We start from the raw sequence: 14,107 nt of genomic DNA, 5'->3' as shown, positions 1-14,107 counted from the left end.
TCTCGATGATCACTTATACTATGAATGCTATTGTGTAGCAAAACCTGCTTATTTTATGGTAGTACTCAGTTTTATTTATAACTCCTTTCAAGTCTCAGTCTTGAGTTTTTGTAATAACTGTCCAGCATGTTCACAGGCAACACACACGTGAAATAAATTCATCAGTCACTGGCATTTTAAAAAACTTTTAATTAGCTTTAGTCATGTTCTTGCACTGTATAAAGTTTTCATCATCCAGTCCATCATCATAGTGCTTTGAAGTTTCTTGAAGTTTCAGTAAAGGATCGCAGTTTCAGGAAAATACTCAGCTGTATGATACTTCTCTTTTTATATGTGATATATATGAGTATTTTAATTTTTTTTTTTGCATGTGAGTAGAAGAGTCAAGAAATTCCATGTAGATAACCTGCTTTTCAACTGTTACTGCTTTTATGTCACAGTGGAAAGATGTAGCTTCTAAAAATGTTACCTTTGACAAAATTAATCATGGAAAGAGTATGCACATATTTAAATTCAAAAAACTCCTCATGCTTTTGGTGATGTCACCTTTAAACCTTGTGGAAGTTGCTTGAAAGGAAATTATTCAAGAACATAATTCAGAAATTTGAATATATTTACCCATTATTACTTGAAAAGTTAATGGACAAGGATAATAAACTTTCTGGCTTTGTTGCTTCAAGGCTAGATGCTTGAAATGAGTTTGACTTGAACACAGTCAAAGTTCAAAATACTAGATGCTGGAGTAGAAAATCACAGTAATACACACAAAAAAGAAAGCTTGTTTTTGCTGTTTTACACTAGTTTAACCAATCTGTCTCTTCCAGTTTCTAAACCCTACAAGAATGTGGCTCAGTGCTTTTATCTGCAGTTAGCATTTCCCTAACACTTCTCTGTGTGCTGTTACAAGTCTGTTACAAATCATAGGGCTGGGCTATCACTGAGCACTTGGGCCTTGTACAGATTTTTCACATTAGTGTTTTGTTCCCTCTTCAACTGTAGTTGTGCAAGATAATGTGTTTTACCCAGAGGTATTGAAGTTGATGATTGTTTAACTCTGTGCAAGTGAGGCAGGGTGAGTAGGTTATGTATGAAGAGTCTTCCATTTTTCAGTAATATTTCTTGGGGGTGAAAAGGAATAAAGCACATTTTATATCTTTCTTTGTTTTAGAAATCCACAGAAAATGCAAATCATTAGAGAATGAACTGTCTAAAACAAGGAAATGAAAGTTAGCATTTGGTATTTTTGCTACTTTTATTTAACTGTTGTTTGCACACTACTCTCCTAGAGATAGTTTGTTAAACACTTGCAATTTAAAACCAGCAAGATAATTATATACCAATACAAAAAATCATCCTTTCCAAAAAAAGAAAACCCAAATGCCAGCAACAACCTCCCCCCCTAACTTGTTGTATTATTGCTCCACAGGAAACTGTTGTGTTGAAAGGAAGAATTAACTGGTCTTTCAACTTCAGCCTTTTTATTGTGAGAGGGGAGATCACAGAGTGTTACCATGGGGAGAACGGCAGCGAAAGGTAAGGCCTGGTAGCTTTAATCCAAGAGGAAAGAAAGTGGGGAACCTGTTAAATTCTCTTTTTGGATCTGGTGGAATACAACATGACAATTTGCCATACTGTTAGATTAAGGAAGACAGTTTGTGATATCTTCTGAATCCAGGTAAGTTCAAACTTCCCATTGTTTTAGAATATATATGCTGAATTTGGCTGTCTTGAGTTCCACAAGTTTAATGAAAAAAATTCTGTCCTGTGACAGCCTTGAAATCATTACTGTACTGTGAAATTAAGGAATGTGTCTAGGTGTGCTATTAAATAAAACTGAGGGCTTTATTCTGGAGTTGCCTATAATTTAGCAGGATAATAACTAAATAGTACAAAGAATCAAATTTTATCACAGTGAATGGCATTAGCAACTGTCTTTGAAGATAAAATGAACATTTTAAAAGAAATTCATCCACAAGTACATGGTGTACCACAAAGGTGTGATTTCTGCTGTGTCATGTTTGCAGATGTTAATTGTGAGTTCAGAGCTAAAATAGAGAGAGAGACTTAAGAAGAAACAAGAGTGTTTGGGCTGATGAAACAAAAAAAAAAATTAGAAGAGCAAAAGATCTACTCTCTGGAACCATGTTGTTGCTGCTTTGGAAGCTTCCAGATTGGTAGTCATCCTCCATAAAAGGCTGCTAGCACTTTTGTACTTTCCTTGAGCTTACCACCTTCACCCCAAGCTGCTTTATGTGCTTGTGTGTTCCCTTGGTAAATAATTGTCTTTTGCTAGAATAGATTTTCTGTAATGGCAGGAGTCATCCATTTAATTGTTGCACCAGGAGTTTATGGAGGAAGTCTGACCCCTTCTCTTGTAGGTTTTCTGCATGGCTGTTGTCTAAATATAGTCAAAGAGACTGGCTGTTCCAAGCAGATAAGATAAGAATCCTGCTTGGGAAACACAAAAAGAAAGGAAAGGAGAAATTTTCATATTCACTCTGTCTGGATATCCTAAACTGTGTGCACTGAGGCTTGGTGAAAGGCGCTCACAACGCTGTGTAGTGGGGAGTGAGAAGAAGGCCCCTTCCTGAGCAATAGTTAGTGTTGGGCTTGTTTTAGTAAACTTCATTTCAGGGTGAGTAACTGTGTGGCATGGGAAGAGCAAAAGTTTTTGTCTCCCAAAGGTATTTACATCAGGAAAAGAAAAGGGGCTTGTTTGAGAAGAGTGGTATCCTGCCATGTTCTGAAGACCCAGAAGAGTTGAAGACATCAGGGTGGCTGAGGGATAGCTGCAGGAGTCTTGAAAGCATGACTGTGAACTTCATTTTCCCCACAGTGGACAATGAGCAAATAACAAGTCTTAGAAGACAGCACATACATGCCTTCCCTACATGTAGCACACCATTCTGGGCTGAAAACTATTGCTGTTAAAAGACATGATGTTTGCTATCCCTTAGACAAAACAGTCATCTAGTTTGCTGAAAGGTTAAGTCTTCTACAAAGAAGTTGCAAAGTTTTAAAGCTTCTCAGGCAAGAAACTGTAGTTCAGTATGGGAGCTTATAAGAGGAAATACACATTGGTCACCAGGATTATCTTTGCCCAGAGCTTTACCACTGCCTTCTCTGATTATTTTTTGTTTGGTATTCACAAGTCAGTCAGGATAGCTTTGTCCTTTTTTTTCCCTTTGTCTCTAATTTCTTAAGTGATAGATGTGGTTGCTCTTGCCTGTCTTCTGTTGAGTAATCTTATCAGCAAAATTCTGTGGTTACAGATAGGGTGGGAGTAATGTAAACACACAGAGTTTTGAATCAGTAAGCAGAAAGCCCTATGTTAAATAATCTTACTCTAATCTTGGCTTGTATCTAAAGCTTTAGCTTATGCAGTGCACTCTAGAAAATAAGTTGTTCGTGAACAATAGAATATGTTGCTTTTAAAATTTTACTGTATGCTGTACTCCTATCTTGCTGCCCTAAAAGAAAGAAATTTTTCATAGGGTATTTAGCCTTTACATGGTATAGGCTAAATATGCATAGATACATAGCAAATATATAAATGCTATGTACTTATATGTAATAGTTCATTTTCAAAACTTTTTTTGAGATAGGTATCCTGTTCTTCATTGTTCTTTTAGAGAGCTGAGTAGCATTTGATATAGTCCCATTTGATTAAGCAAAATTTCATTCTAGCTCTTGTTTTGGCAAATGATCTAACACATATTGTGTTTTACATTAAGAAATAAACTGAAACTTTTCCCTTTAGAAATAGACAGGAGAAGATAGATGATTAATTAAGCTGACCTTTTTTTTTGTTACTATGAGCTTCAAGACTGTAGGACTAATAAGTCTCTTCTGTCTCCAATATATAAATAGAGTTCCTATTTTCAACTGAACTTTTCAGGTTTCAAGGAATTAGCCATTGAATGTGGCTAGGAGCCGAATGTGCAATGGGATGAAGAGAAAATACTCTTTGTACATGTACATTTATTTACAGGTACATATTATGTCATTCATTACCTCATTTTTTGAGGTTTGACCTCAAAGTTTGACCAAGCTGGGGATCATGTGCAGACAGAATCATCTTGTTTGGCCCAGGGATTTGAATAATAGCCTTCTGTCTAAATTTTTTTTCTGTGATCTTTGGAAACTAAATTTATTAAAATATAGAATATTAAAATTTCAAATATAGATTGGCATGCATTAAAAAACTCCATGTGTTTATAAAAACTTAATATTTATAAAATTGGTTTTTAATAAAATATTACTTTCTTTATCTTTTTTTGAAAATAAACCATTTTTTTTTATCCAGCCTACCTGCCATCATTGGAAAAAGCATACCTGAACAAGGCTGGGCAGTATAGACTGTGAATAGTGACTGTGAAATACAGACTGAGGAAAGTTTTCTGGGGTGGCAATAGAAAGATACAGGGTTTCTGATGTGGGAACAGGTTGGTAATTCTTCCTGCTAGTAGCTTTGCATCTGTTTAGACAAAACACTCCAGCTTTGTAATGGTATTCCCAGCTTCCCACTGATGAAGGTTGGAATGCATAAAAGCAAGGGGATCCTTTGAAAGCAGTGTTGGTTTTATTCAGGCTTATTCTTGGATGCTTCTGCATACGCTGGGTGAGATTTATTTGTACGTTTTAAAGATGAGATTTCCTACCATCAAAAACAAGTGATAATGACAGTGCTTTGTGTTTACTGTGCATGAAAATGCCTCCACCTCAAATGAAATGTTTAAAATGCTGTTGAGGAATCCACTTATTAATATAATCATCTCTTCTTTTCCTGTAGTTTTCTAATGGCTGATAAGAGAAATACATTGCTGAGAGTGTTTTGTTTCAACTTTCATATTTGCTGTGATATTTTTGAAAGAGGCCCTAAAGCTTGCTGGTATAGGGAATAAATAATTCATGTAGCAATTGTCAGCAAGAAGACATGTGGTGTCCAGGCTGCAGTTTTTCACATTCTTTCACCTGTTCTTGATGTCTCTTGTCATGAAAAGCTGTCATCTTGTTTTTAATCTGACACTGTTTGGTAGATACTCTTTCATGACTCTGTCCTTTCAAGCTTTGGGTGTTTGCAGGAAGCAGTTATTAGTTCTCTTCTTTCAGTGGAGCTCCACATAAGAGACTTCTTGATTTCCTTTTTGGACATAGTCAGATTGGGAAGTTACTTGTTCTGCAAGCTGACAGCCTGATGTCTGCCTTAGTACCATGACTGTTTGTGGGAAATACTGACTAAGGTTATAGAATGTGGCAAAAGGTCCTGCTAGTAGAAAATTATCTGGATTCAGCTCAAGCCCAAAGAGGCTGGATGAAATATATTTTCATAGGATGTAGGATGGAGAAGGTGAACATTAGCCTTGCATCTTTTCAGTGTTACTGAACTAGTTTTAGCATTATCCCTTCTGAGATTCCCACAGGTAATTGTAGGGTATCCACTTGTATGGGTTAAAGCCCTACTGCTGAGGAGGTACTGGGGTTAGAGGTCTGTAGGCCCTATCCCAAATAATTTCAGCAGTTCCATCTGAAGCTGACTTTCATTAGCATTTTTTTTCAGGAATCTATATAATAGAAAATTTTCCAAAGTAAACTTCTTCCAAAAGAAAGAGCATATAAGTCAAGAAAGAAGATTAAGTCAAGATGTAAACATAGCATTTTTTTTTCTTTTTCAAAGGACTTGGAGTTCTGCCTGTGTCTGCTTTAGGAAAAAAGGGTGGTATTTTTGCAGTGTATTTTATGAGCAGTTGTGTAAGCTGTGCATTGATTTTGTAGGACTGTGAAGTCTGGATTATTCTTGGAAGGTGTTGTGGTCCTGAGTACACTCATAGGCTTTAATGACCCTGACTCACCTGGGCCCTCCACCTGCCCTGCCCCAGTGGTGCTGCAGCAGAGCCAGTCTCCAGATCACCACAGCCCTGGCCCCATGCCCCATCCCAGCCCCAGCCTGTCTCCTGGGATGGCCCCCAGCGCTGGGGCTGCCCCCAGGGCCACCCCCCCAGTAGCTCCTTGGCAGGGTGATGGGGTGGCTCTCATCCATCCATCCATCCATCCATCCATCCATCCATCCATCCATCCATCCATCCATCCATCCATCCATCCATCCATCCATCCATCCATGTGGATGGCTTATCCTCTCCTCACTGAGTGGTAGGGCAGGATTTTGGGTCTGGTGGCAGAGGCTTGTCATGACCCAGCTCTTGCATTATGTGGCAATTTCCCGATAATGATGAAAGATGTGAGATGGAAGTGCTGAACACCACACGTTGCTTGTCAGTATGTTTAATGAAATACTTTACTTACAGAAAAGAAACACTGTTAGGGCTTAGTCTTTTCTGCAGAACAATTCATTGTATTTCAAGTGTTTCTGTCACCAAATGCTTCACATTCTAGGTCAGGAGTGCTTTGTTTTCAAGAGCAACCCATCAGTAGTTGTAGACTTAAAAGTGAGTGAATACAGCTACTAATAATTGACTACTAATGCAATCTTCGGTAAAAGTGAGCCTTCCCTTCACCTGTACCAGTTCAGGCTCAGTGGGATAACCCAAGGTGTGAGCTAGGCACAAGCCTAACTAGAGGAGCAGCCCCATTCCCAGTAGTGAGGCATTTGCAGACCAAGAGAGTTATTCTCCTGTGCAGATCTTGTTAAAAAACAAAAAAGATTTTTAGATCTGAAAATGTGCTTGCATTTTTGTTGTGAGATCACTATCATGTCAATATCGCACTCAAGTCCAGGAGTGTCAAAAGCAGGTCACCAAACAATGTATTTTAAAAGGAATGAGTGGAACTGTCTCTCTCAGTCTTCTCCATTATAGCTGCCCAGCTCTCCTGCATCTCTCATGCATGCTGAAATCCATCAAAAATGAAATATGGCAGACCCCTGAGTGTGTGCCAAGATTAATGACAGAGAAGGTGGATTCTTTTGAGTGATTCTTTTAAATAACTGATGAGTGCTGAGATAGCTGCTTTGAATATTTGAGAATTTTATATTGAGACTATTGAGTATTAAAGAATCTCAATATAGAATGAAATCTTTAACTCAGAAAGATGGTTTTAGGATGGGTTTGTTTTTTTTCCTTGTTTCTCAGTTCACAGTGATCTGTGTATAACCAGATGTATAAAGCTATCCAGTGATCTTTAGGATCTCAAATTTTATGTAGATTGAAGTAAAACTGTTTAAAAATAGGACAGGATTGCTGTCTGTGGAGCTCATATTCTGTATTCTGCAACTAGATTTATTCTAATAATTGATATAAAGTAGTCAAAAGCTCTGCTTTTTCATGCTGTACTTTTCAATATACAAAATTATGTACTGAAATGAATAAAATAAAGTCAACAAGATATTCTGTATTGTTTGAAAGCATTCTGTGCTATGCTGGACATAGTTATGATGTGAATATTAAATTTATTATGTAATGGAATCTTGTCTTTTAGATTCAAAGAATATTAGAAAAGAGAAAGATGGAAAGAATCAGCAGGCAAACAACCCATCTTTAAAAAGTGGTAGGTATTGCAGCTGTCAGGTTCTTAGTTAAGGTACTCTAAAAGAAAAAAAATGTGTGTTTGGATTGCACTTTTTTCTGACTTCTTTTCCTTTTTGGAATCTCTTGGGTTATTATGGTGGGTAGTAAAAAACATACCTTTGCTTTTGTCTAGCTGTTAGGAAAGTATGTTTTGTTATAGAAAGTGATGGTTGAAGCTGCTTGAGTTGAACCTGCTAGTTTTACGAGCCAAATAAGTATTCTTTGTATGCATAAACAAAGATGCTGTGTAAACTTTATTATTTTTAAACTGTTACTGATTTGTTTGTTCTTCTCCTCATGTATTTCTCAGTCTCATGCCTTTTCTGCTGCAGTTACCTTTTATTTCCTTACTGTGTTTGCTGGTGCCAAAAGAAAGATTTTCAGTTTAATAGTCTTGAGTTTTTAGGATTGCTAACGGGATTAAATTGCCTGGGATTCTAATTTTACTTTAAATAATTGATGTGCCAGCAGAATTTGTGGGTTTTTTTTTTTTTAGTAAACGGAGGAAAAGTGCACACTTACCAGAAATGATCCAGATTTTTGGCTAACTTAGCCTCTCCTGTGCACAGCAGGTGCCATAAGGCAGTGTATACATGAGATTGCTATCAGGGTAGCTTCTGTGGTGGGCTGCAGTGAGACAGCAGCAACATCCTTAGATATGCTTTGCATGTTCACATTGTTTGTTTGAATTTGGACAGTAAGAAATGTCATGAGTAGTATTGACTAAAGTACAAAATCTTTTCAGGAGTTCTTGAAAAAATGACACTGAATTATTTAAACTCTCACTCTGCTCACCTTTCTGTGCTTTCTGACTCCTGATAGATGGTCTGGTTCTTCTTGGGTACCAGTGGAGACAAGTAGCATAGTCACTGATCAAACAATGCCAGGATACTGACACATTGGCTGGGTAATTGAGGTAATGACTTTACATAAAAGATACAATACCAGTCATAGTGCAGCCTTCAGCTGTTACATTTGCCAGAGCTATTTTTTTCATTTATTGGGACTTTGGCCATCACAGAGTGGGTAAGGTTGGAAGCAACCACTGGAGGTCATCTTGGCCCAACCTGCTGCTCAAGCAGGAACCCCTAGGACACATTACTTGGGATTGTGTCCAGAAAATGTACAAGAATCTCCAGAGGAGGATAATCCACAACCTGTGCAGGCAACCTGTCATCTTTATTTGTCCCTGTTACTTTGAACCAGAAAAGGAGGCATATTTGTCTTTTTTCTTCTTCTGCAGTGTAAAAGGAGCTCCAGTCAAACTGGACTCTGTGTGTCTGTTTTAAATAATGTTGTCTGACATGACAGAGTGCTGTAGACACCCCTCACCAGCAAAGTGCTCTTCATATGTGGATAAGATAACCATATTTCATGAGTTACTGGAAAATGTCCCTGCCTCCTCCTGCAGCTGAGAGCAAGGTGTTGAAAAACCTTCTCTTTGTGGAGAGCAGAGCTAAGCAGACAAGCCTCATTCTGTGTTCTTGACTTGGTCTGTGCTATTAACCCAGTGTCTGGGAACTGAACTGCTTCATGAAATCTAGGCTCAGCTTTGTCAAACAGAGAGGAGTTTCTTGCAAGATCTCCAATTATCTACAGATAAATATTTTTTATCCTGTGTTGTTGCTTGTTGGTGGCAAAGGAGCAGAAAGAGCTTCTTGATGCTAGATGAAGACACCATACAATGCTTTGGGCTAGCAGCTAGGAAGTCTCCAGAGTTTCCAGGGCAATGTGTGATAGGAAAAGTCAAAGAGGAGATACAGAAGTGAAGAACAGGTTAAAAAAATAGACTGAAGCAAGTAGAGAAAGATATGAGGAGGAGAAAAATTTTAATTGAAGGATCACAACGTAAAGAAAGAGGTACAAGGTATAAAGCGGAGTATGAAATACCTTACACCTAAACTACTGCATTTTCAAGAGTATGTGAACAAAAGTTATAAGGAAGTCTCATCTTTGAAGAAGAAAGGTTATGGGATGAAGACTAGAAAATAGGCATCTCCATGTCCAAAGTCTCAGATGGCTGCCAAGGGAACCTAGGGGTGATCTGAGAAGACATGACATGTTCCATCTGCCCAAACATTCTACCAATCTGCAAGTGACAACTCATAGTTTAAATCTTCAGTTAAAATTTTGTAAAACTTTTAGCTTTTACTAAACTAGAGAATTACATATGGTGAAAAAAGATGGGGAGGACTTCAACAAATCAGGATTTCACTTATTCATGGCAGCAGATGTGATGCCTCCAGGGGTGCTGAGGCAGGGGACTGATGTCACAAGCAGGCTTCTCACTTCTCTTGGAGAACTTGTAGTGGTTGAGGAAATTTCACCATGGCTGGAAAAGGTCAAATAGTACACACTGTCAAGAAGGACAAGATGGGATCACCTGGGGAATTACAGACTGGCCTGCCCAGTCTAAGTCTTCAGGAAGACTATAAAGAAAATATTTCTGGAAACCATTTCCAAGCAAATAAAGGACAGCAATGAGGTTAGGAACAGAGGAGGTAGATTTGTCAAGTGTGTGAACTGTGCATGACTGATTGCCTTTTGTGCTTAGTTACTCTGGAAACAAGGAAAAGCAATGGATGTTGTTCATGTCAACTTAAGCAAAGCTTTCTGTACAGTTTCTGTAGCGTCCTTTCAGCCAAACTGGTGAGATGTGGTTTGGATAGGTGGATGAAAAATTGAGTGGACTGTCAAGCTGTGCACCTGTCAGATGGTAGCTAGTGGCATTTCTTAGAGGTCAGTATTAGGGCTGATGCTGTTTAAGGCCTTACTGTCAGGTGGGGACACATTGCCAGAGCAGTTTGTGGGTAACATCTAATGGGGAGGAGTAGGGATTAGGCTGGAAGGCAGGACTGCCCTTCAGATGGACTTGCCAGTGCTGGGGAAATGGAATGGCAGGACCACGCTGTGACTCAGTGGTGAATGCGGCCAGAGCGGAGCCCAGGCGGGCAGCGGCTGCCTGGGCAGGAATTCAGCGGGAGAGGCGCCGAGGCCGCGGGCAGAGCGGAGCCCTGAGGCAGCCCGGGCGGGCAGGAATTCAGCGGGAGAGGCGCCGAGGCCGCGGGCAGAGCGGAGCCCTGAGGCAGCCCGGGCGGGCAGGAATTCAGCCGGAGAGGCCCCGAGGCCGCGGGCAGAGCGGAGCGTGGGCCAGCAGCGAGCTCGTGTGGCCAAAGAGCTCCACTGCAACGGGCTCCTGCGGGCAGCGGGCCGGGAGGAGGCAGGCGTTCACTGCTTCGGGGAATTTGGGAGGCTCTATCGGGAGAGCTCTCTTCAGCTTTGAGCTGCACAGTACAAGGAAGGCGCTGCTGTACTGGAGTAGGCTGGCTTGAAGTCCTGCAAAAAATTGAATGCAAAAAACTGGTACTGAAACCAGAAGAAATGTTTCTTTTTCAGCTAAAAGAAAAGAAAGCTTATGGGAGATGGTCATGCTGTCCTCAACTACCTGTCAGGTGGATGGAAAGGGGACAGAGCCAGGCTCCTGTCAGAGCCACTGTGGAAGGAGAAGTGACAGATACTGGCTAGAGAATGAGAAATTCCTCCTTGATGAGGAAATCTTCACATTGAGTCTGATGGAACCCTGGAAGAGCGGGAAGCTGAGCTGGAGACCTCCTGAGGTCCCTTCTAGCTTGAGTAAATTTGGGATTGGCAGGTTTGACAAGAAGTGATAGGGTATTGATACAGCATTGAAGAGAGCATCAGGGGTCATTGACCCATGGGTCAGTGCCAGTAATGCAGGCAACTGTGACATGAACTCAGTCCCTCCATTTTTAAATTAGTCAGGCTTTTTTGCCATTGCTGCTTTTTTTTGAATCACTATTTAAGAGCCTCCCTCCTATGCAGGTTTTAAACTAATAGTTTTTTTAATTTACAAAAGGCTCTAGTTAACTTTGGTTTGGGTTTTGTTTCGTTCCATTTCCAGTATATGCTGGTTTGCTCTTCAGCATAAAATTTTCTTTTTCTCTCTAGTTTTCACTTTCCTGGTGGGTTATAAAGTTGTGGTTGTTGCATAACAGTCTTTTCTTAGGCTGTTTTATTCAGCCTGCAGATTTGAGTGTGAAGAGAAATGCACATTACATTATTTAGTATGAGCTAATTTTCTTAAGGATTTCTATTTGTCAGAAGCTGCATATTTTCAGGGTCTTTAGAATTAGAAATATGAATAACACAATTGCTTCTTTACCTGTGCACACTGAGAATACAGAGAAGCTTTTGGGTAGATATTTTTTCAATGTGCTTATCTTTCTAGAGATGAATCTTATATGTTGCAAACATACATGTGTGTTCTATCTCTATAACTGCAGTAATTAAATGATAATTAGCACCATCTCTGAGAGCTTGGCTCTAATTTAATACAGTGTATCTTCACAGGTGGAGAGCTTCTAATTTTAACTCCAGGACATTTCTGCTTGCTGCAAGAGCTCTTGATAGCCAGGATTTAAAGCAAAGAGCTAGGCAATGTTGTTTTCCTCTTGGCTTATCTGTAGCTGGCTGCTTACCTTCTCTGTCTTTCTAGTACATGTTCTGTTACCTTCTGTGTTTTTCTAGTAAATGTTCCCTTGAAAAAACAAAACTGTTTCTTTCTCTCTATGTTTTTGGTCACCCCACGAAATTTATCATCCTGTTATTAAAATTCAGATAATTTGGGAAATGTTACTATAATCTTTTGGGAGGAGGTGAATGACTGTTTGTCCTGGTAAATGCGATGATGTCACTGAAGTATCTGTATTTGTACAGTCCTTAACACAACGAGGCTATGCATGACTACAGTTTTTACATCATGTTAGATCTGAGGCAGCTGGGACACAAATAATATTTTCCTTTGACTAGATTTAATTATGTAGAATTAGGTACTTTACTAAGGTAAACTCTGAATATATTTTTTTAATCAGAAGGCAACCTGAAGTGGCAGCTTTATTATTGGAGTACAAGAAGAATTTTTATAAGATAAAACCTTGCTATCAGTTCATAATATTTAATTTTTGCACCCTCCTTGGCTTGTTAATGAAAAGAGCAACAAATCTGGAGGCTTCTTTCTGGGGAAAGTTCTGAAGAGCTATTTCTGCCTTCCTGAAATACAAATATATGCTTAAGTTAATGTATCCTGCCTTTTGTAAGGAATACAAAATCAGTTTTACTGTGTAAATGTGTGAATAAAATTTTCATTCCAAAATAGGTGGAATTCCAAGATGTTGTGTAAAAGTGTCTTTGTTACCAGCCTGCATATATTCCAGACCACCAAATTAAGAGCTTTTGACATTTTACTGACTTGTTACTGACTTCTCACATTGCTGACAAGCACATGGCTTCTGCAGTGGCAAGGACAAAGGAGTTGTACACTTCTGAGTCTGTTTCACCAAGACCCAGGACCTCAGCAGGCCGAAGGGATGGTTCCCTTTTGCTTGAGGCACTTGATATTGTCAGCTGAACGCTGTACTGCTGCAGGAGGAATCTGGGTTTGAGCCACCACACATCCTTCAGAGAAGCTGTGTGCAAGTGCTGGAAAATGCTGCCATTTTCAGATTGTTTCTTTGCTTCTCCTCTCTCCTGAAAACTGCAGACCTGTATTTAAGCATCTGTGCCCAGTGGTGTTTTTGGAAGAATTACTGGCACACCTGGAGCAAGCTCTCCATCATCCCCAAGGATTTTGCATTAGGCTCTGTGAGTGGCTGTTGCTGAGCCGCTGGGTGGCATCACTGCATCATTTTGGGTTCATCAGTGCTTTATTCTTCAGGAACATCAGAAAGATGCCAGCTGCCCAAACAAGAAAAATAAGCAAAAGAGCTCACTCAGATAATTTAGTAACAAAAATATTAGCTGTGCTATTGTAGCTTTTCTCTTCCACTTTATATTGAAATAATTAATATGCTTGCTTGTATCTTTGATGTTGGTACTTCATATTTTTCCATTCATGCAAAACTGGTAACACTAATTAAATCAAATTCAGAATCCACTTGCCCATAAACACTTTACACATAAACAATGACACTGCTAACACTGGAAAAAATACCATGATTTTGTTACTTAACATTGCCATAATGTTTACCTATCTGTGCCATATTACATGATAGTCTACAAAAAGAAACCTTTATGTGACTTCAGATAAAAAGAGACAAAGATACAGTTGGAAGGCTGTGCTAATCTTCTTGCTTTCTAGTGGAAAATGTTCATAACATACATTTCAACAGTATTCACGTGCCTGTGTTTTTCAATGTATATCATCTCAGTACTCATATGAGGTTGTCATATCAACCCTGCTGTTAGGAGAATAAAGATATAGGAAAGCTAATGTGATTTATATAAGGATGCTTGGGAGATCCTTATGCAGAGAACTGAATCTAGATATTCTGACTTGGATTATTTTATATTTGGAAAAAAAATTGAAGGAAGGTTTATATTAATTATGCCTATTGTGTGTTCACCCCTTTAAATTAACATTACTTTTGAAGCTCCTTCAAGGTCTGTATGTATTTCGATGGTGGAGTTTCCATTTGAGAATGATTCTGCTGTTGAGAAAATGTATTTTACAAGATCGTTGGGTTTTCTGTCCCTTTCTTTCCTCAAATCTTCATTTAATGTAAATT

The 14,107-nt window shown here is 39.1% G+C and overlaps 1 protein-coding gene across 1 annotated transcript in view; it reads left to right on the top strand.

The window, feature by feature from the left end:
* SCML2 (Scm polycomb group protein like 2) overlaps window positions 1-14,107 on the top strand; it is a 74,017-nt gene that overhangs the window by 12,082 nt on the left and 47,828 nt on the right. The window contains exons 2-3 of the mRNA XM_066545400.1: window positions 1,427-1,533; window positions 7,435-7,503. Coding sequence (XP_066401497.1) covers window positions 1,512-1,533; window positions 7,435-7,503 — 91 coding nt within the window. The 5' untranslated portion in view covers window positions 1,427-1,511. The remainder of the gene's footprint in view (window positions 1-1,426; window positions 1,534-7,434; window positions 7,504-14,107) is intronic.

The sequence above is a fragment of the Molothrus aeneus genome, chromosome 2 (assembly GCF_037042795.1).
Source record: "Molothrus aeneus isolate 106 chromosome 2, BPBGC_Maene_1.0, whole genome shotgun sequence".
In the NCBI taxonomy this organism is placed as follows: Eukaryota; Metazoa; Chordata; class Aves; order Passeriformes; family Icteridae; genus Molothrus; species Molothrus aeneus.
This window is presented reverse-complemented; position numbering and strand designations above follow the sequence as displayed.